Source organism: Coregonus lavaretus (assembly GCF_964263955.1).
Source record: "Coregonus lavaretus genome assembly, chromosome: 3".
In the NCBI taxonomy this organism is placed as follows: Eukaryota; Metazoa; Chordata; class Actinopteri; order Salmoniformes; family Salmonidae; genus Coregonus; species Coregonus lavaretus.
This window is the reverse complement of record NC_139990.1, coordinates 11,788,549-11,809,449: the sequence shown is the minus strand read 5'-3', so window position 1 is coordinate 11,809,449 and position 20,901 is coordinate 11,788,549. Positions and strand designations below refer to the sequence as shown.

Below are 20,901 nucleotides of genomic sequence, written 5' to 3'. Positions count from 1 at the left end.
AGGAGGATCTCGAACATGGTGGATGGACTGACAACCTGAAAAATGAAATGTGGACCTGTGGGAGAAAACTGGAACGGAACCCATTGACCTACACAAATATAGTAAATATTATTTTGAATCAACAAATCACATTACAGTTGAGAAGGATTCAAGCATTTCATAGGTCATGGATATACAACACAGGAGGTTGGTGGCACTGTAACTGGGGGAAGACAGGCTCGTGGTAATGGCTGGAGTGGAATAAGTGGAATGGTATCAAATACATCAAACACATGGTTTCCATGTGTTTGATGCCATTTCATTCTCTCAGTTCCAGCCATTATTATGAGCCGTCCTCCCCTCAGCAGCCTCCACTGATATACAGTATGGACACATGGATACAGAAAGCAACTTCTTCTCCATACAGCAAGGCTACCCATGACAGCTGACACAGAGCAGTACCTCGCTAGCTGCTTTGCCTTTCTCCTATGCAGGCCTGCAATCTGAAGGCTACGTACTGTCAGCCTAACTACCTTAGCCAAATACATTTAAACTCAGTTTTTCACAATTCCTGACATTTAATCAGAGTAAAAATTCCCTGTCTTAGGTCAGTTAGGATCACCACTTTATTTTAAGAATGTGAAATGTCAGAATAATAGTAGAGAGAATGATTTATTTCAGCTTTTATTTCTTTCATCACATTCCCAGTGGGTCAGAAGTTTACATACACTGAATTAGTATTTGGTAGCATTGCCTTTAAATTGTTTAACTTGGGTCAAACGTTTTGGGTAGCCTTCCACAAGCTTCCCACAGGAGAATTTTGACCCATTCCTCCTGATAGAGCTGCTGTAACTGAGTCAGGTTTGTAGGCCTCCTTGCTCGCACACGCTTGTTCAGTTCTGCCCACAAAATGTCTATAGGATTGAGGTCAGGGCTTTGTGATGGCCATTCCAATACCTTGACTTTGTTGTCCTTAAGCCATTTTGCCACAACTTTGGAAGTATGCTTGGGGTCATTGTCCATTTGGAAGACCCATTTGCGACCAAGCTTTAACTTCCTGACTGATGTCTTGAGATGTTGCTTCAATATATCCACATAATTTTCCTTCCTCATGATGCCATCTATTTTGTGAAGTGCACCAGTCCCTCCTGCAGCAAAGCACCCCCACAGCATGATGCTGCCACCCCCGTGCTTCACGGTTGGGATGGTGTTCTTCGACTTGCAAGACGAACGTGGTACCTTCAGGCGTTTGGAAATTGCTCCCAAGGATGAACCGGACTTGTGGAGGTCTACCATTTTTTTTCTGAGGTCTTGGCTGATTTCTTTTGATTTTCCCATGATGTCAAGCAAAGAGGCACTGAGTTTGAAGGTAGGCCTTGAAATACATCCACAGGTACACCTCCAATTGACTCAAATTATGTCAATTAGCCTATCAGAAGCTTCCAAAGCCATGACATCATTTTCTGGAATTTTCCAAGCTGTTTAAAGGCACAGTCAACTTAGTGTATGTAAACTTCTGACCCACTGGAATTTTGATACAGTGAATTATAAGTGAAATAATCTCTGTAAACAATTGTTGGAAAAATTACTTGTGTCATGCACAAAGTAGACGTCCTAACCGACTTGCCAAAACTATAGTTTATTAACAAGAAATGTGTGGAGTGGTTGAAAAACAAGTTTTAATGAACCTAAGTGTATGTAAACTTCCGACTTCAACTGTACATGGGCAAGACTCCCAAATATCAGCACTACGTTTGCACTGATAACCAAGGCTATTCAGGTGTGACATGGGGGGCTGGTACTTCAGCAACTTGTCATCAAAGGCCTGCTCCACGTAGGGGTGAAAATAGCAACCCTCTTCCAAAATGAGCACCTCCCTCCGGCCTCCCCCACAACAACAATATCTGACATATAAGAAAACATCATCAACATGCATGAATATGCACTGATGGTGTTACCGCCGGTCTCACCTCATTAGCTATCAGGTTGACGAAGCGGTCACGTCTAGCGATGTATAAGTCCTTGTATGAACAGCAATCATTAACAATATGTGAAACAGACTCCATTACATTTGACTCATGTAAGATACAAAACGGATGATGGTTTGCAGGGTACCAGAGTGCTAGGTTGTATTTTGTTGGTAGAACCTGAAGCCTCGCCTTAACAGTGGTCAGTGTCCTCGCCAATAGCAGCATTCTGGTACATGGGATGGTAGCTGGCGAGTGGGGGAAACAAGTTGTAGAGCTTGCCCATGACTATTCAATCAGGCTTGATATGATTGACATTTCCCCTCTGCCTGTGGTCATGAAGCTAGGGGCTGTGAGAGAAGTGGCTTTAGCAACGGTTCAACATCTGTTTGCCAATGTGCATATCCCACAGAAGGTTTTAAGGGAAATGAACAACAAAACTGTTCAAGTAGGGAGAAAGTTTCTATCCTTAAACACACACACCACCAGTGAAGTTATCTTTCTGAGGCAAAAAGAGGGGGGTGTCCCAAACGGAGGATTTCAATATTTATAACCCAGTGTGAATATTCATAGTGTTCTTTGTGAAGTGTCAGAACACACACACACACACACACACACACACACACACACACACACACACACACACACACACACACACACACACACACACACACACACACACACACACACACACACACACACACACACACACACACACACACACACACACACACACACACACACACACACACACACACACACACACACACACACACACACACACACACACACACACACACACACACACACACACACACACACACACACACACACACACACACACACACACACACACACACACACACACACACACACACACACACACACACACACACACACACACACACACACACACACACACACACACACACACACACACACACACACACACACACACACACACACACACACACACACACACACACACACACACACACACACACACACACACACACACACACACACACACACACACACACACACACACACACACACACACACACACACACACACACACACACACACACACACACACACACACACACACACACACACACACACACACACACACACACACACACACACACACACACACACACACACACACACACACACACACACACACACACACACACACACACACACACACACACACACACACACACACACACACACACACACACACACACACACACACACACACACACACACACACACACACACACACACACACACACACACACACACACACACACACACACACACACACACACACACACACACACACACACACACACACACACACACACACACACACACACACACACACACACACACACACACACACACACACACACACACACACACACACACACACACACACACACACACACACACACACACACACACACACACACACACACACACACACACACACACACACACACACACACACACACACACACACACACACACACACACACACACACACACACACACACACACACACACACACACACACACACACACACACACACACACACACACACACACACACACACACACACACACACACACACACACACACACACACACACACACACACACACACACACACACACACACACACACACACACACACACACACACACACACACACACACACACACACACACACACACACACACACACACACACACACACACACACACACACACACACACACACACACACACACACACACACACACACACACACACACACACACACACACACACACACACACACACACACACACACACACACACACACACACACACACACACACACACACACACACACACACACACACACACACACACACACACACACACACACACACACACACACACACACACACACACACACACACACACACACACACACACACACACACACACACACACACACACACACACACACACACACACACACACACACACACACACACACACACACACACACACACACACACACACACACACACACACACACACACACACACACACACACACACACACACACACACACACACACACACACACACACACACACACACACACACACACACACACACACACACACACACACACACACACACACACACACACACACACACACACACACACACACACACACACACACACACACACACACACACACACACACACACACACACACACACACACACACACACACACACACACACACACACACACACACACACACACACACACACACACACACACACACACACACACACACACACACACACACACACACACACACACACACACACACACACACACACACACACACACACACACACACACACACACACACACACACACACACACACACACAGGGCATGTTCCTCAACTAAGGCGAGGCGATGCAACAACCAATGGGCGAACTCTGCCGATTCACGCTGGGTTCATAGTCCAAAAACGTATCCAGAGACGGAAGAGGAAGCGAGACACCCCACTCAACGTTTTTCTCTGGTTCAATGAAAGTCAATGAACTAAGTAGACCAGACCCAGCTCGGGTCATAACCTCAGAGCATGAATTTTTTCTCTGGTTCAATGAAAGTCAATGAACTAAGTAGACCAGACCCAGCTCGGGTCATAACCTCAGAGCATGAATATAAAATGTTAATATCTTCGGATGTGAGTGATGAAAAAAAAAAAACGGCCTCGGTGACAATCATTTCAATAATTTTGTAATTTCACTTCTCTATGGGAATTGTCTTTCTCTGCCGTGATTCAGTTAAACTGCTGTACCGGAGCAATACTGTAGGTGCAGTCAAAAGCGTGCTTCCAGACTGGAACCCTGGGCCCTTGGTCTCAACAGCCGAGCTCATGCAGCTCATTGACCAAATTAATATTTGGCGGGAAAAAGGGAGCCGAGCACCAACTTATGCTAATTACCTCCATCTACATGGGAGGTGTGAATTGCAGGCTAATACCACTGCCATGTGACAGGTAGCCTAGAATCCACAATAGCCTAGCCATTAGCCCAAACAAAGAAAATTATATTTGTGCATCCAGGTATACTTATATGGGTGAATCAATTTATTTTTATGACATAATTTCATATGATTTAATACGTTATTAACAAAGTATGTTCCATTTGAAGTATAAAACAAAAATAAACATTATTACATTAAACAAAACATTTAATAATTTTAAGACTACAGGAAATAGGTTTACCACTATGTTAAACAACTGCAGTAATGGATGCGTTGGTTTTCAACAGCCTGGTGGCTATTGTAGTCTTTTGACTGTAGAAAAACAGGGATCTCTAAAGTTGTGCCAGGAGGCGCAGGCAGCATGCGAGGGCAGGAGGGGAAACTGCACAGGCGCCTTTCCTAGTCGGTCTGGAACTCAACCATATACATAATCTACACATTACACAAATGCACTCGAAACAGCAGTGTAGTTCATTGTATCTTTATTATTGTAATAATCGTCACTGATAAAGTTGAGAGACAGACAGGACAAGCAGAAACAGGTGGTTGGATATTAACATGCTCAGGTCTGATTGTGGCATTACACTTTGGCTTTAAAACAAACAGAAAGCACTTAAACAGAAGAGGATCAAGTTGTCTCTTAGACACAGATCTAGGATCAGTTACCCTTTATCCAATCCTATGGTTATGATGGGAAAGAAACACAAACCTGACCTTAGATCAGTGTCTAAGGGTAACTTTATCCTCCTCGCACATAAACATGAAAAGCAAAGGCACTTATGGAGGGGCGGGACTAGGGCAAGAGAGGGATCACTGATTGGTCAGATAATGTTTTGACTGATAGGGGCCAGCATGGTTTTAGTATTCAGCTAGGGCTGACTCAGAACATTACAGAAATGTTAGATAAGGTTCGGACCCCCCCCCCCCCCCCATCCGTGAATGAGTCCCTCTGTCGCCCAGGTAACAGTTCCCATGCCAACCACAGAGAGAAAGACAGGTAAAAAAAGAACAAGGAGAAAACAGCAATAAAAACCTTTCTTTGTGTTCTTGGTATTATTTAACACATCTTATAATTATCTTAAAGTAAAATATGAATACAGTTAATCAATTATACCATAATGGGACTGTCTGTATGCATGTAAGGATCAATATATGTACGGTATACTGTATGTGTGTTTGTGTGTTGATATCTGTGTCTAGCCTATGAGAGTATAATTATCATTACCTTTGGCTCTCTGCACCTTATAATAATAATAATAATAGGCTTTTTGATATTTGGACCATTCTCATATTGAAATCATTGGCTTTTCAGTTCAGTTCTACATAAACATACAGGGAATGTGATTGGCTTAGACAGGAGTGGGGAACACTGAGGAAGAGTGTAGTAGTGACACACACACACTGGCACACACAAACTTATCTTTGGACCTCTACTCCTTAGATAATTGGTTATAAAGAAGTAATGGGATAAGGACATGATGCATTCTCTCTGAGGAGGACCGAGGAAGACCATGAGGGTGGCGGTGATGAAGGAGGTCTCACTCGGACCAATCGTCATCGCCCATCTCCGAGGAGTCATCCTCACTGTCGCTGCACTCCACAGCAATACGGCGAGACAAGATGGCCGCCACGTCGTTGCCGTAGTTATCCTTCTTCTCCTGCTCTTTCTGTTCCTCCACCTTACGCAGGTTAAAACCTGCCAGAGAGAAAGGGAGGGAGAGAGAGGGGGGATTAGGGTGTGTCTGTATGTCTGTCTGTCTGTCTGTCTATAGAGATAAATATATATATGTCGTACCTTGCCGGATAGCCGACAGCAGGTCACTGTGAGCGTCAGCAGGGGCTTCTGGCTGAGCCTGGGTGGATTTAAGAGGAGGGGGAGCCCCAATGGAGAAGGAGGGGGGAGGAGGGCCAGAAGAGGGGGGAGGAGGGCCTGGGGGAGGCGGAGGAGGAGGAGGAGGTGCGCCACCACCCTGGGGGAGAGAGGGGGGAGGCGGTGGAGAGATGGAGGTCTGAGAGGAAGGAGGAGGTGGGGCAGGGGGGGAGGGATAGGCGGAGGAAGAGAGAGGAGGGGGAGCAGGTGGGGAAGAGTCAAATCCAGAGGGGGGAGGAGGGGGAGGGATTCCGAAGCCAGCGGAGGGGGGAGGAGGAGGTGGGGCAGGGGGAGAGCCCAGGTTGGGCCGGGCGCCAATGGGAGCAGAAGAGGGCATGGGAGGGGCTGGAGGGGGGTGTGTGGGGCTCAGAACGCTGGTGCGCTTCTGGGTTGGTGCTCCGTACTGTCCGTCATGATACCTGCCAATGAGAGAGCAGGGGAAGGATTAAGGTCAGCGCACGGATTCTCCAAAACACAACTTTCGGCAAACGATTTTGTCCACTTGAGATGAAGGGTGTTGACTGGCGAATAAATACTAATGCTAACAACGCTAAATTAGCATAACATATGTGTAAAAACGACAGTATATGCACAATTTAAATGTGCATACACTGCTCCACTCCATCCCCGTTACATACGTCATGTCTGGGGGTGGAGGGGGTAGGAAGTCGTCCGGGGCGGGGGGAGGGAGGGGGGAGCCAGGATCGAAGGCGTATGACCCTGTACTCTGGTCCAAACCATCAGGGGAGTAACAGCCTTCTCCTGAACCAATACTGCCATTCAGACCCTCAAGAGATTCTCTACATACAAAATGCACAAAAAAAAGAGTGAATATTTTCATCAATGACAACACAATTAAACAGTTTAAAACCATTCTATAGGACAACACTCTCCTGTACACACTCACGATCTCCCTCCCTCATATTCTCTTTCTCCTCACTCCACTTCATACACTCTCGCCCCACCCTCTTTCTCCTCTCTCCATTTCTCGCCCTGTTCTCATTCTCTCTCCTCTCTCACCCCATGTCATTCTTGGGCACCACAAACTCCTCCCCCATCTTGAGCCGTTCCCACTCATCCTTCCTGGTCTTGATCTTCCTGGGATTCAGAGTCCGCATATTCTGATTGTCCTTCTTCTCCTTCTACTCAGACAGAGAGATAAAGTGAGGGGGGTGACAAAGAGAGAGGAAAGGAGGGAGAGAGTGAGAGGAGCGAGAGAGAAAGAGATAGACAGGGAGGGAGAGAGACGGAGAGAGCGTGCGAGAGAGAGACAGAGAGAAAGACAGGGAAATAGAGAGAGAAAGAGAGAAACAACAGGAAAGGGCAATTTAACAGCGCTATAAGTGCACTTCCTTGTTTTGTTTAAGCAGGAGATGAGATGCATTTACCAACAGGCCGAAAACAAACTCCACTGTCTCATTGAAGGACGTGTGTGTGTGTGTGTAGACTAACAGGTGTAGACTAACAGTGAAATGCTTACTTACGGGCCCTTCCCCACAATGCAGAGAGAAACATAGAAACATAATAGAAAAATAATAACACGAGGAATAAATACACTGAGTAACGATAACTTGGTTATATACACGGGGTACCAGTACCCAGTTGACGTGCAGGGGTACGAGGCAATTGAGGTAGATATGTACAGTGCATTCAGAAAGTATTCAGACCCCTTCCCCTTTTTGTTACGTTAGAGCCTTATTCTGAAATTGATTGAATTCATTTTTTCCCTTATCAATCTACACACAATACCCCATAATGACAAAGCAAAAACAGGTTTTAAAAAACTTTTGCAAATTTATTACAAATAAAACAAATAAGTATTCAGATCCTTTGCTCAGTACTTTGTTGATGCACCTTTGGCAGCGATTACAGCCTTGAGTCTTCTTGGGTATGATGCTACAAGCTTGGCACACCTGTATTTGGGGAGTTTCTCCCATTCTTCTTTGCAGATCCTCTCAAGCTCTGTCAGGTAGGATGGGTAGCGTCGCTGCCCACCTATTTTCAGGTCTCTCCAGAGATGTTCGATCGGGTTCAAATCTGGGCTCTGGCTGGGCCACTCAAGGACATTCAGAGACTTGTCCCGAAGCCACTCATGCGTTGTCTTGGCTGTGTGCTTAGGGTCATTGTCCTGTTGGTAGGTGAACCTTCACCCCAGTCTCAGGTCCTGAGTGCTCTGGAGCAGGTTTTCATCAAGGATCTCTCTGTACTTTGCTCCGTTAATCTTTCCCTCGATCCTGACTAATCTCCCAGTCCCTGCCACTGAAAAACATCCCTACAGCATGATGCTGTCACCACCATGCTTCCCGGTAGGGATGGTGCCAGGTTTCCTCCAGACGTGACGCTTGGCATTCAGGCCAAAAAGTTGAATCTTGGTTTCATCAGATCAGAGAATCTTGTTTCTCATGGTCTGAGAGTCCTTAGGTGCATTTTGTCAAACTCCAAGCGGGCTGTCATGTGCCTTTTACTGAGGAGTGGCTTCTGCCTGGCCACTCTACCATAAAGGCCTGATTGGTGGAGTGCTGCAGAGATGGTTGTCCTGCTAGAAGGTTCTCCCATCCCCACAGAGGAACTCTGGAGCGTGACCATCGGGTTCTTGGTCACCTCCCTGATCAAAGTCCTTCTCACCGATTGCTCAGTTTGGCCGGGCGGCCAGCTCTAGGAAGAGTCTTTTACATTTACATTTTTACAGTTAGTGAATACATATTTTTTTTATACTGGCCCCCCGTGGGAATCGAACCCACAACCCTGGCGTTGCAAACGCCATGCTCTATCAACTGAGCTACATCCCTGCCGGCCATTCCCTCCCCTACCCTGGACGACGCTGGGCCAATTGTGCGCCGCCCATGAGTCTCCCGGTCGCGGTCGGCTGCGACAGAGCCTGGATTCGAACCAGGATCTCTAGTGGCACAGTTAGCACTGCGATGCAGTGCCTTAGACCACTGCGCCACTCAGGAGTACAGTCTTGGTGATTCCAAACTTCTTCGATTTAAGAATGATGGAGGCCACTGTGTTCTTGGGGACCTTCAATGCTGCAGAGATGTTTTGGTACCCTTCCCCAGATCTGTGCCTTGACAAAATCATGTCTCGGAGCTCTACGGACAATTCATTCGACCTCATGGCTAGGTTTTTGCTCTGACATGCACTGTCAACTGTGGGACCTTATATAGACAGGTGTGTGTCTTTCCAAATCATGTCCAATCAATTGAATTTACCACAGGTGGACTCCAATCAAGTTGTAGAAACATCCCAAGGATGATCAATGGAATCAGAATGCACCTTAGCTCAATTTCGAGTCTCATAGCAAAAGGTCTGAATACTTATGTAAATACGTTTTTTCTGTATTTTATTTTGTATAAATGTGCAAAACTTTCTAAAAACCTGTTTTTGCTTTGACATAATGGGGTATTGGGTATTGATGAGGAAAAAATGAAATTTAATCCATTTTAGATTAAGGCTGTAACGTAACAAAATGTGGAAAAAGGGAAGGGGTCTGAATACTTTCCGAATGCACTGTACATATACACTGAGTGTACAAAATATTTGGAACACCTTCCTAATATTGAGTTGCACCCCCTTTTGCCCTCAGAACAGCCTCAATTCGTCGAGGCATGACTCCACAAGGTGTCGAAAGCGTTCCACCGGGATACTGGCCCATGCTTCCCACAGTTGTGTCAAGTTGGCTGGATGTCCTTTGGATGGTGGACCATTCTTGCTACACACAGGAAACTGTTGAGCATGAAAATCCCAGCAGCGTTGCAATTCTTGACACACTCAAACTGGAGCGCCTGGCACCAACTAGCATACCCCGTTCAAAGGCACTTAAATCTTTTGTCTTGCCCATTCACCCTCTGAATGACACACATACACAATCTGTCTCAACTGTCTCAAAGGCTTAAAAATCCTTCTTTAACCGGTCTCCTCCCCTTCATCTAAACTGATTGAAGTGGATTCAACAGGTAACATCAATAAGGGATCATAGCTTTCACTTGGATTCACCTGGTCCGTCTATGTTATGGAAAGAGCATGTTTTGTACACTCAGTGTAGGTAGGGGTAAAGTTACTAGGCAACAGAATAGATAAACAATAGCAGCAGCGAATGTGATGAGTCAAAAGAGTTAGTCAATGCAGATAGTCCGGGTAGCTATTTGGTTAAATATTTGTCAGTCTTATGGCTTGGGGGTAGAAGCTGTTCACGGTTCTGTTGGTTCCAGACTTGGTGCATCCGTACTGCTTGCTGTGCAGTAGCAGAGAGAACAGTCTATGACTTGGGTGCCTAGAGTCTTTGACAATTTTTAGGGCCTTCCTTTCACACTGCCTGATATAGAGGTCCTGGATGGCAGGGAGCTCGGCCCCAGTGATGTACTGGGCCGTACGCACAACCCTCTGTAGCGCCTTGCTGCCGGATGCCAAGCAGTTGCCATACTAAGCTATAATGAAGACAGTCAAGAAGCTCTCAATGGAGCATCCTTTTTGAGGATCTGAGGGCCAATGCCAAATCTTTACCATTGTCGTGCCTTCTTCACGACTGTGTTGGTGTGTGTGGATCATGTTAATTCATTAGTGATGTGGACACTGAGGAACTTGAAGCCCTCAACCCACTCCACTGATGTGGATAGGGGCCTGCTCCGTCCTCAGTTTCCTGTAGTCCACGATCAGCTCCTTTGTCCTGCTGATGTTGAGGGAGACGTTGTTGTCCTCGGACCACACGGTGATCAGGCCTACCAGTTCTGTCGTCAGCAAACTTAATTGTGTTGGAGTCGTGGGTGAACAGGGAGTACAGGAGGGGACTAAAGGCGTCCACATGCTTCACCGCCGAAACAGTTCAGAAGAGATTGTGTATATATTATGACAACATTTTGTGCCATTTTTGTTTGTACGTTTTCGGCTACCGACTTCGGGCACACACAAAAGAATCTAGAGGCAAGCCGAAGTCGGTAGCCATAGTCGGTAGCCGAAGTCGGTAGCCGAAGTCTACGCCCCTTCGTCTGTGATTGGTCAACAGTAGGGATTCTTCAATAAAATATTTGTTGTCATTCAATGAGAGATGACTCGTTTTCATGCACATTCTTTCATTGCGAAATAATGCACCAAACACTTGGATGTAAAATTGCGCGACTAAGATCTCCTTGGCAAAAACATAAAAATTAATGACAGATTTCTTGAGTTGATTGAGATTAATTAATAAGACTATTTTGAGAAAGTGTATACTGGCTACGGCGTCTCAAAATGGACAAACAGTACCGTAGGTCTTTTAAGGGAGTATGCAAGCACACTTGTTCGGGCCAGCCGAACTGAAGTATGCTGACGCCTTAAGCACGCACCACTGAGGGGCCCCCCGTGTTCAGGATCAGCGTGGCAGATGTGCTGTTACCTACCCTCACCACCTTGGGGCGACCCGTCAGGAAGTCCAAGATTCAGTTGCTAAATGTAATGTTGGGGTGAATTGGAGTGGGTCCAGGATGTCTGGGATGATGGTGTTGATGTAAGCCATGACCAGCCTTTCAAAGTATTTAATGGCTACAGATGTGAGTGCTACGGGCCGATAGACAGGTTACTTTGGCAGTCTTTGGTCTCCTTGAGTCAGGGAGAGGTTGAAAATATCAGTGAAGACACTTAACAGCTGGTCAGCGCATGCTCTGAATACGTGTCCTGGTAATCCTTCTGGCCCTACAACCTTGTGAATGTTAACCTGTTTTAAGGTCTTACTCACATCGGCTATGGACAACGAGATCACACAGTCGTCCGGAACAGCTGGTTGCATGATTCAGTGTTGCTTGCCTCAACGCAAGCATAGAAGGCATTTAACTCGTCTGGTAGGCTCACGTCACTGAGCAGCTGGGTTTCCCTTTGTAATCTGTGATAGTTTGTAAGCCCTGCCACATCCGACGAGCGTCAGAGCCGGAGTAGTAGGATTCGATCGTAGTCCTGTATTTACGCTTTGCCTGTTTGATGGCTCGTCGGAAGTCTTAGCAGGATTTCTTATAAGTGTCCGGATTAGTGCCCCACTCCTTGAAAGCTGCAGCTCTATCCTTTAGCTCAGTATGGATGTTGCCTGTAATCCATGGCTTCTGGTTGGGATATGTACGTACGGTCACTGTTGGGACGACGTTGTTGATGTACTTATTAATGAAGCTGGTGACTGATGTGTTTGAGTTTTTGCGACTGTACGTTCGCTTATAGAACGGAGGGTAGAGGCGTTTTATTTGCTCGCCAACGTAGTCTCTTCTACCTCTCTTGCGCCGGCACTTCCTCTTTCGAGTCCCGGGGATTAAGGCCTGGTCCGGAGTAAGCAGAACGGCCAGAGCTGCCGAATCATAAAAGTAGAAATTGTCATCCAAATCAAGGTTAGTGATCGGCGTTCTGATGAAATGATAGCGGAGACATGCTGTACAAAAAAAGTTAAGATCAGCATAAAAAGCAACACAAAATATCAAAATTGGTCAGGAGCCCGTAAAACGGTTGCTATCCTCTGCAGCGCCATCTTACTGTGTGTGTATGTTACCCTGTGTTTACCCTGTGTTTGCGTCTCTCCTTCATGATATCCTTGGTGTCCTGCAGCATCTTCTCCTTCCACAGATCAAAGAAGTAGGAGGGATCCGTGTAGAACTTCAGAGCATCCTTACCATCATCCCTAGACATGACAACAACAGACAATATTAGTGTGTGTGTGTGTATGTGTGTGTGTGTGTGTGTGTGTGTGTGTGTGTGTGTCTGTGTGTGTGTGTGTGTGTACCTGTACTGGCTGAGGTTGTTGAGTGGTGGAGGTGGGTTGCAGGTCAGATAGGTCTCCTGTACAGGCAGTGGTAGAGAGTGTCTACAGAACAACTGCTGGTCCTGAGTCAGATTACTATGAAACGCTTTCTTCTGGGTGATGGCCTGCAGAGAGACTGAGAGAGAGATGGAGGGAGGAGGGAGGGTGGAGAGAGAGATGGAGGGTGGGGAGAGGTGGAGAGAGAGCGTGATATGGAGAGAGAGAGGTGAAGAGAGCGAGATGGAGAGAGTGAGATAGGTGGAGAGAGAGAGAGAGTTAGGGTTAGTATTCCTTTTGTTTGAGTCAAAAGTATACAGTATGTGGCAGTATGTGTTGCATTACATTATACTTAAAGTCTACTGAATTCTGACTTTGAATACTAAATACAAGGCACTGTTTGCATGTAACATAAAGCGGTTTTCCCGGACACAGGTTGAGCCTAATTATGAACTAAAGATCATGTTCAATGAATATTCTCCATTTAAATTGCTTTTAAGTCTAATAGGCTTAATCGGCATGCGGGAAACCCCCCCATGGTGTATACTGTCAGTATCTTACCCTCCTCCTCTTTAGGGTCGAGCTGGGTGACTTTGACCTGTAGACGGTCCACTCTCTCTCCCAGTGTGTTCACCCTGACAGCAAATGTCCCCGCCTGCACAAACAGCTCTCCAAACACATCCTCCGCATACTTACCTACACACACACACACACACACACACACACACACACACACACACACAAACAAATGTATATTATAGCCTAAATACATAGTGTACAAAACATTATGAACACCTGCTCTTTCCATGATAGACTGACCAGGTGAATCCAGGTGAAAGCTATGATCACTTATTGATGTCACTTGTTAATAATAATAATAATAATAATAATAATAATAATAATAATAATAATAATAAGCCATTTAGCAGATGCTTTTATCCAAAGCGACTTACAGTCATGTGTGCATACATTTTTACGTATGGGTGGTCCCGGGGATCGAACCCACTACCCTGGCGTTACAAGCGCCATGCTCTACCAATTGAGCTACAGAGGACCACAATTGTTAAATCCACTTCAATCAGTGTAGATGAAGGGGAGGAGACAGGTTAAAGAAGGATTTTTAAGCCTTGAGACAATTGAGACATGGATTGTGTATGTGTGCCATTCAGAGGGTGAATGGGCAAAACAAAATATTTAAGTGCCTTTGAACGGGAGTATGGTAGCAGGTGAGGCTGTTCTGAGGGCAAAAGGGGGGAGCTGCAACTCCATATTAGGAAGGTGTTGTTAATATTTTGTACACTCAGTGTATATACACATGATTACATATGAGACACACACTTGCAATTTACACACACAATCTCATATTACAATACACATGCACTTCCCTAGGTATAAACTCACACACCACACGCAGAGTGAGTAACTTACTGAGGCTGCCTAGCTGGCGTATGATGTTGGCGAGGCTAATGTTGGTGACACACTCCAGCTCACTGCGGATGGTGTTGGGGATCGTCTGGCGGCACACATGACGAGGCTCGATGTTCCTCGTCACCAATGGCATTCTGGGACGGGAGGGGGAACGGGGGGCTTCCCTGGAGAGGGGGGGGGGGGTTAGGGAGCACGTGAGAAAGGCAGACAGACAGATTGAGACAGACGCATGGCCGGACAGACACACACACCTAGCACCATTCAAATAGAGAAGACATACCCAATTCTAGGACTGACCCCATTTAGTCGACTGGTCGATTGTTTGGTTGATAGGCTGTTGGTCGACCAAGTATTTTTGTCAAGCAGTCAGCTGAGCACAAGACACCAGTCTGATTGTGGACTAATCCATTGTGGAGGCTGTGGGGATGTCACAGTCCATCACTCTATGACATGTGCTACTGAAATTGTACTTGGTTTTATTATGTAAGAACAATGGTGCAACACTAATAAAAATAATATTATTTTATAACAAATTAGCTTTCTCCCGCGTTGGATAGCGGTCCGCTGTCTGTGGTTCTGAAACATCAGTGCGCTGTTGAATTGGCTGGCGCCTTTTCCTAGACCATGTTGCTATGTGCATAATAGCAAAGTTAACCAGCATATTGGTGTTGAGAACAATGTGGAGGAGGCAGCAGCGGAGTGAGGAGACGAGAAAACGGCCTTTGCCTTGATTGTCTAAAGTGAAGAGAGATGAAACCCCAACGTAAATAGGTCTATAATCAATAGCCTAACTGTTAAATGTGCCTGACTTTATAAATCATCCGATTTATATATCTACAGAATATATCTATATATCTACACTCATATATATCTACAGAAATAAGACAAATCCTGCTTCTGTTGCCTGTTGGAGTGTTTGCTTAATAGCCTGTTTCCGTGAGCTCCAAGCCTTATGCAACCACAACATGTCGGAAAAAGCAATTTGACAAATATGTCTGTTTTTAATCTTTGCTATGCTGTAATAAAGGCTTTACGCTTTCTTTCCATTACAACAGCCTCTCTGGTATTACTTATCATTTATTTAGTGTTGTTTACACTGTTCCAAATGGTCAGAAAAATTATAATATTGTAATCTAACAGCACCTGTTTGTCACACATAATCCGCATGCAGCTCTCACTCCTATACCCTCCTTTTTCTTGATCTTCTCCTTCTTATTATTACAATTATTATTATGATCATTATAATAATACATAATGTCATTATCATTAGTAGGCTTAGTATAGCAGCCTTGTATAACCACTATCGAGCTGTAGGCCTACTTAGGCCTATATGTCAATATATAGGCTACTGTACCAATCAATCATTCATTCGTTCATGTCATCACACAGCATATGAGTCATTCATGATTTGAAATGCAATTAAGCATTTTTGTAATAAAATGAAGTAACAAAGGAAGCATTGAATAATTAGCCTAAACAATAATATAAACGACTGTTTTTAGTCTTTGCTCTTATAAATGTATCTAGTGTTGTTTACACTGTTCCAAATGGTCCGGGATAAAAAAAATATTGTAATCTAACAGCACCTGTTTGGCATACATAATATGCATGGCTATGCAGCGCTTTCTCCTTGCCTTCCTTCTTTTTCTTGCTCTCCAGTAGTTTCCACAACTAAGTCTAATTTCTTCCACACATCTGACTTCCCCTTTCCCGTCTGAGCAAGAAACAACTACAGACCAGTATCCCTTCTTTCTTTTCTCTCCAAAACTATTGAGCGTGTCGTCTTTAGCCAACTCTCTTGCTATCTCTCTCAGAATGACCTTCTTGATCCAAACCAGTCAGGTTTCAAGACTGGTCATTCAACTGAGACTGCTCTTCTCTGTGTCACGGAGGCTCTCCGCACTGCTAAAGCTAACTCTCTCTCCTCTGCTCTTGTCCTTCTAGACCTGTCTGCTGCCTTTGATACTGTGAACCATCAGATCCTCCTCTCCACCCTCTCCGAGCTGGGCATCTCCGGCGCTGCTCACTCTTGGATTGCGTCCTACCTGACCGGTCGCTCCTACCAAGTGGCGTGGCGAGAAGCTGTCTCCGCACCACGTGCTCTCACCACTGGTGTCCCCCAGGGCTCGGTTCTAGGCCCTCTCCTATTCTCGCTATACACCAAGTCACTTGGCTCTGTCATATCCTCACATGGCCTCTCCTATCATTGCTACGCAGACGACACACAACTAATCTTCTCCTTTCCCCCTTCTGATAACCAGGTGGCGAATCGCATCTCTGCATGTCTGGCAGACATATCAGTATGGATGACGGATCACCACCTCAAGCTGAACCTTGGCAAGACAGAGCTGCTCTTCCTCCCGGGGAAGGACTGCCCGTTCCATGATCTCGCCATCACGGTTGACAACTCCATTGTGTCCTCCTCCCAGAGTGCGAAGAGCCTTGGCGTGACCCTGGACAACACCCTGTCGTTCTCCGCTAACATCAAGGCGGTGACCCGATCCTGTAGGTTCATGCTCTACAACATTCGGAGAGTACGACCCTGCCTTACACAGGAAGCGGCACAGGTCCTAATCCAGGCACTTGTCATCTCCCGTCTGGATTACTGCAACTCGCTGTTGGCTGGGTTCCCTGCCTGTGCCATTAAACCCCTACAACTCATCCAGAATGCCGCAGCCCGTCTGGTGTTCAACCTTCCCAAGTTCTCTCACGTCACCCCGCTCCTCCGCACACTCCACTGGCTTCCAGTTGAAGCTCGCATCTGCTACAAGACCATGGTGCTTGCCTACAGAGCTGTGAGGGGAACTGCACCTCCGTACCTTCAGGCTCTGATCAGTCCCTACACCCAAACGAGGGCATTGCGTTCATCCACCTCTGGCCTGCTGGCTCCCCTACCTCTGCGGAAGCACAGTTCCCGCTCCGCCCAGTCAAAACTGTTCGCTGCTCTGGCACCCCAATGGTGGAACAAGCTCCCTCACGACGCCAGGACAGCAGAGTCACTCACCACCTTCCGGAGACATTTGAAACCCCACCTCTTTAAGGAATACCTGGGATAGGATAAAGTAATCCTTCTACCCCCCCCCCCCCAAAAAAAAAAAAAAAAACATTGTAAAGTGGTTATCCCACTGGCTATACGGTGAATGAACCAATTTGTAAGTCGCTCTGGATAAGAGCGTCTGCTAAATGACGTAAATGTAAATGAGAACTTGTTCTCAACTGACTTACCTGGTTAAATAAAGGTGAAATTACAAAATTACAAAATTAAAGTACTGCAGTGCATCTCCTCCTCATGGACTGCACCAGATTTGCCAGTTCTTGCTGTGAGATGTTACCCCACTCTTCCACCAAGGCACCTGCAAGTTCCTGGACATTTCTGGGGGAATGGCCCTAACCCTCACCCTCCGATCCAACAGGTCCCAGACGTGCTCAATGGGATTGAGATCCGGGCTCTTCGCTGGCCATGGCAGAACACTGACATTCCTGTCTTGCAGGAAATCACACACAGAACTCTGCCACTATATGAGTTTACAAGTGACCTTGTTTCCCTTGCAAACTTGCTTCAGTGAAGCCTCCGTTTAACAGAAAGAATAGCAGAGCCCCGTTTAGTGTAAATGGAATTGGCTATTACTATGACTGGTGGCATTGTCATGCTGGAGGGTCATGTCAGGATGAGCCTGCAGGAAGGGTACAACATGAGGGAGGAGGATGTCTTCCCTGTAACGCACAGCGTTGAGATTGCCTGCAATGACCACAAGCTCAGTCCGATGATGCTGTGACACACCGCCCCAGACTATGACGGACCCTCCACGTCCAAATCGATCCCGCTCCAGAGTACAGGCCTCGGTGTAACCCTCATTCCTTCGACGATAAACGTGAATCCGACCATCACCCCTGGTGAGACAAAACCGCGACTCGTCAGGTGAAGAGCACTTTTTGCCAGTCCTGTCTGGTCCAGCGACGGTGGGTTTGTGCCCATAGGCGACATATTTGACGGTGATGTCTGGTGAGGACCTGCCTTACAACAGGCCTACAAGCCCTCAGTCCAGCCTCTCTCAGCCTATTGCGGACAGTCTGAGCACTGATGGAGGGATTGTGCGTTCCTGGTGTAGCTCGGGCAGTTGTTGTTGCCATCCTGTATCTGTCCCGCAGGTGTGATGTTCGGATGTACCGATCCTGTGCAGGTGTTGTTACACGTGGTCTGCCACTGTGAGGACAATCAGCTGTCCGTCCTGTCTCCCTGTAGCGCTGTCTTAGGCGTCTCACAGTACGGACATTGCAATTTATTGCCCTGGCCACATCTGCAGTCCTCATGCCTCCTTGCAGCATGCCTAAGGCACTTTCATGCAGATCAGCAGGGACCCTGGGCATCTTTCTTTTGGTGTTTTTCAGAGTCAGTAGAAAGGTCTCTTTAGTGTCCTAAGTTTTCTTAACTGTGACCTTAATTGCCTACCGTCTGTAAGCTGTTAGTGTCTTAGCGACCGTTCCACAGGTGCATGTTCATTAATTGTTTATGGTTCATTGAACAAGCATGGGAAACGGTGTTTAAACCCTTTACAATTAAGATCTGTAAAGTTATTTGGATTTATTTATTATCTTTGAAAGACAGGGTCCTGAAAAAGGGACGTTTCTTTTTTTGCTGAGTTTATATGTTTCCGTAATGGGACCATCAACTTTAGCACCAGAATACTGTAATGCACCTGGCAGCCCCACGTCGCGCTAGTCAACACCAACTCCCTTTATAACACAGCCTAATGGAATTATCCTCGGCTTTTCAAATAAAGTGAAAAAAAAATTATCCAGTCTATAAACTATGCAGCGCTTCTATTGAGTTAAAATGTGCCAACTGTCTAGCAGAGTAAAGTAGCTAGCTTTACAAGTGCATTTAACTTGACAGGCAAGCTCATTGGTCCATTGGTTTAATTAATATTTACTCGTTGATTAAAAGGTTTGGGTGTGATGTAAACACGAAAAACGCCCTTCCCTGACCAAACAAAGTTAAAGTAGTGAGATGATCCCTGATGTTCCATTGCCCAAACTATGTAGCAGAGAGATTGAAATATTTTACCTACCAACACCCTACTACCCCCACAGTGGAATACACCGGTGAGTCACAACTTCACTTTTACACTGACACAACAAACAAGAAAGCCTATCCCAACTCTGTGCCTGAGAAATAATTAATTTCCCAAGATAGAACTCGTCTAAATGAGAGCTGTTTTAAGTCGTAAGCATATAAACACACTCAGAAACTACATTACAATAATCAGGGCGAGGGTAGCTGACATTAAACTTCGGCTCTCGGCCTTGTCAGTTTAGCAGGAAGTAAAGTTGAAAGCGCCCCTCATTATGTCCGAAAATCTTCGGGAAAACCTATTCTTATTTAGTAACTTCAGAAAAAGGCGCTAAATAAGCACTGATCGCTTACCGTCAACCGTAGAATCAGCCAAATCAGTCTTGTTGTTGCCTAGTTGTTTATACTTTTCTGAGTGTTTCAGTAGAAACAAAAAGTATGGTTTACTGTAAACCGGAGGGGGGGGGGGGACTTGAGAGAACACAGAGAGAAGTCCCAGATTTGTTAAACTTCTGATTGGACAAGGCTTCGACATTCCAGGCGCTGATTGGTTCCTCTCACTGTCAGTCTGTATCAGCAGCGTGGACATGGAAATTTGGACGTACAATAGGTAACTCCACCCAGTCGTAAACATCTGTCCGCAGTTTGCGTAGGGAAGGGTGGAGTAACGTAACGCACATTCCAGTCTGCTGAAGCGGGTTGCAACCCGTCCCAGGAATGACTGGCATTATGAGTGCATATTGATGCAGAATACGAAGTTATGACGGTTTA

At 46.0% G+C, this 20,901-nt stretch overlaps 1 protein-coding gene across 1 annotated transcript; it reads right to left on the bottom strand.

The window, feature by feature from the left end:
- Positions 1-5,478: 5,478 nt before the first annotated feature.
- Positions 5,479-20,574, bottom strand: wasf2 (WASP family member 2). The gene is made up of 9 exons (XM_084157372.1): positions 20,485-20,574; positions 15,060-15,223; positions 14,193-14,327; positions 13,617-13,770; positions 13,397-13,514; positions 7,904-8,025; positions 7,522-7,683; positions 6,809-7,302; positions 5,479-6,709 (listed from the first exon to the last, which is right to left on the bottom strand). The coding sequence occupies exons 2-9, from the start codon at positions 15,190-15,192 to the stop codon at positions 6,552-6,554; spliced, it is 1,476 nt and encodes a 491-aa protein (XP_084013498.1). The 5' UTR covers positions 15,193-15,223; positions 20,485-20,574; the 3' UTR covers positions 5,479-6,551.
- Between the last annotated feature and the right edge of the window lie 327 nt (positions 20,575-20,901).

Bases quoted from the DNA above. Each gene is read 5' to 3' on its own strand.
- wasf2 (XM_084157372.1), bottom strand. From the start codon at position 15,192: ATGCCATTGGTGACGAGGAACATCGAGCCTCGTCATGTGTGCCGCCAG. The intron at 13,771-14,192 runs GTAAGATACTGA...TCTCTCTCTCAG, and splicing joins CGACCCTAAAGAGGAGGAGG to TCTCTCTGCAGGCCATCACC. The intron at 7,684-7,903 runs GTGAGAGAGGAG...TTTTGTATGTAG, and splicing joins GTGCCCAAGAATGACATGGG to AGAATCTCTTGAGGGTCTGA.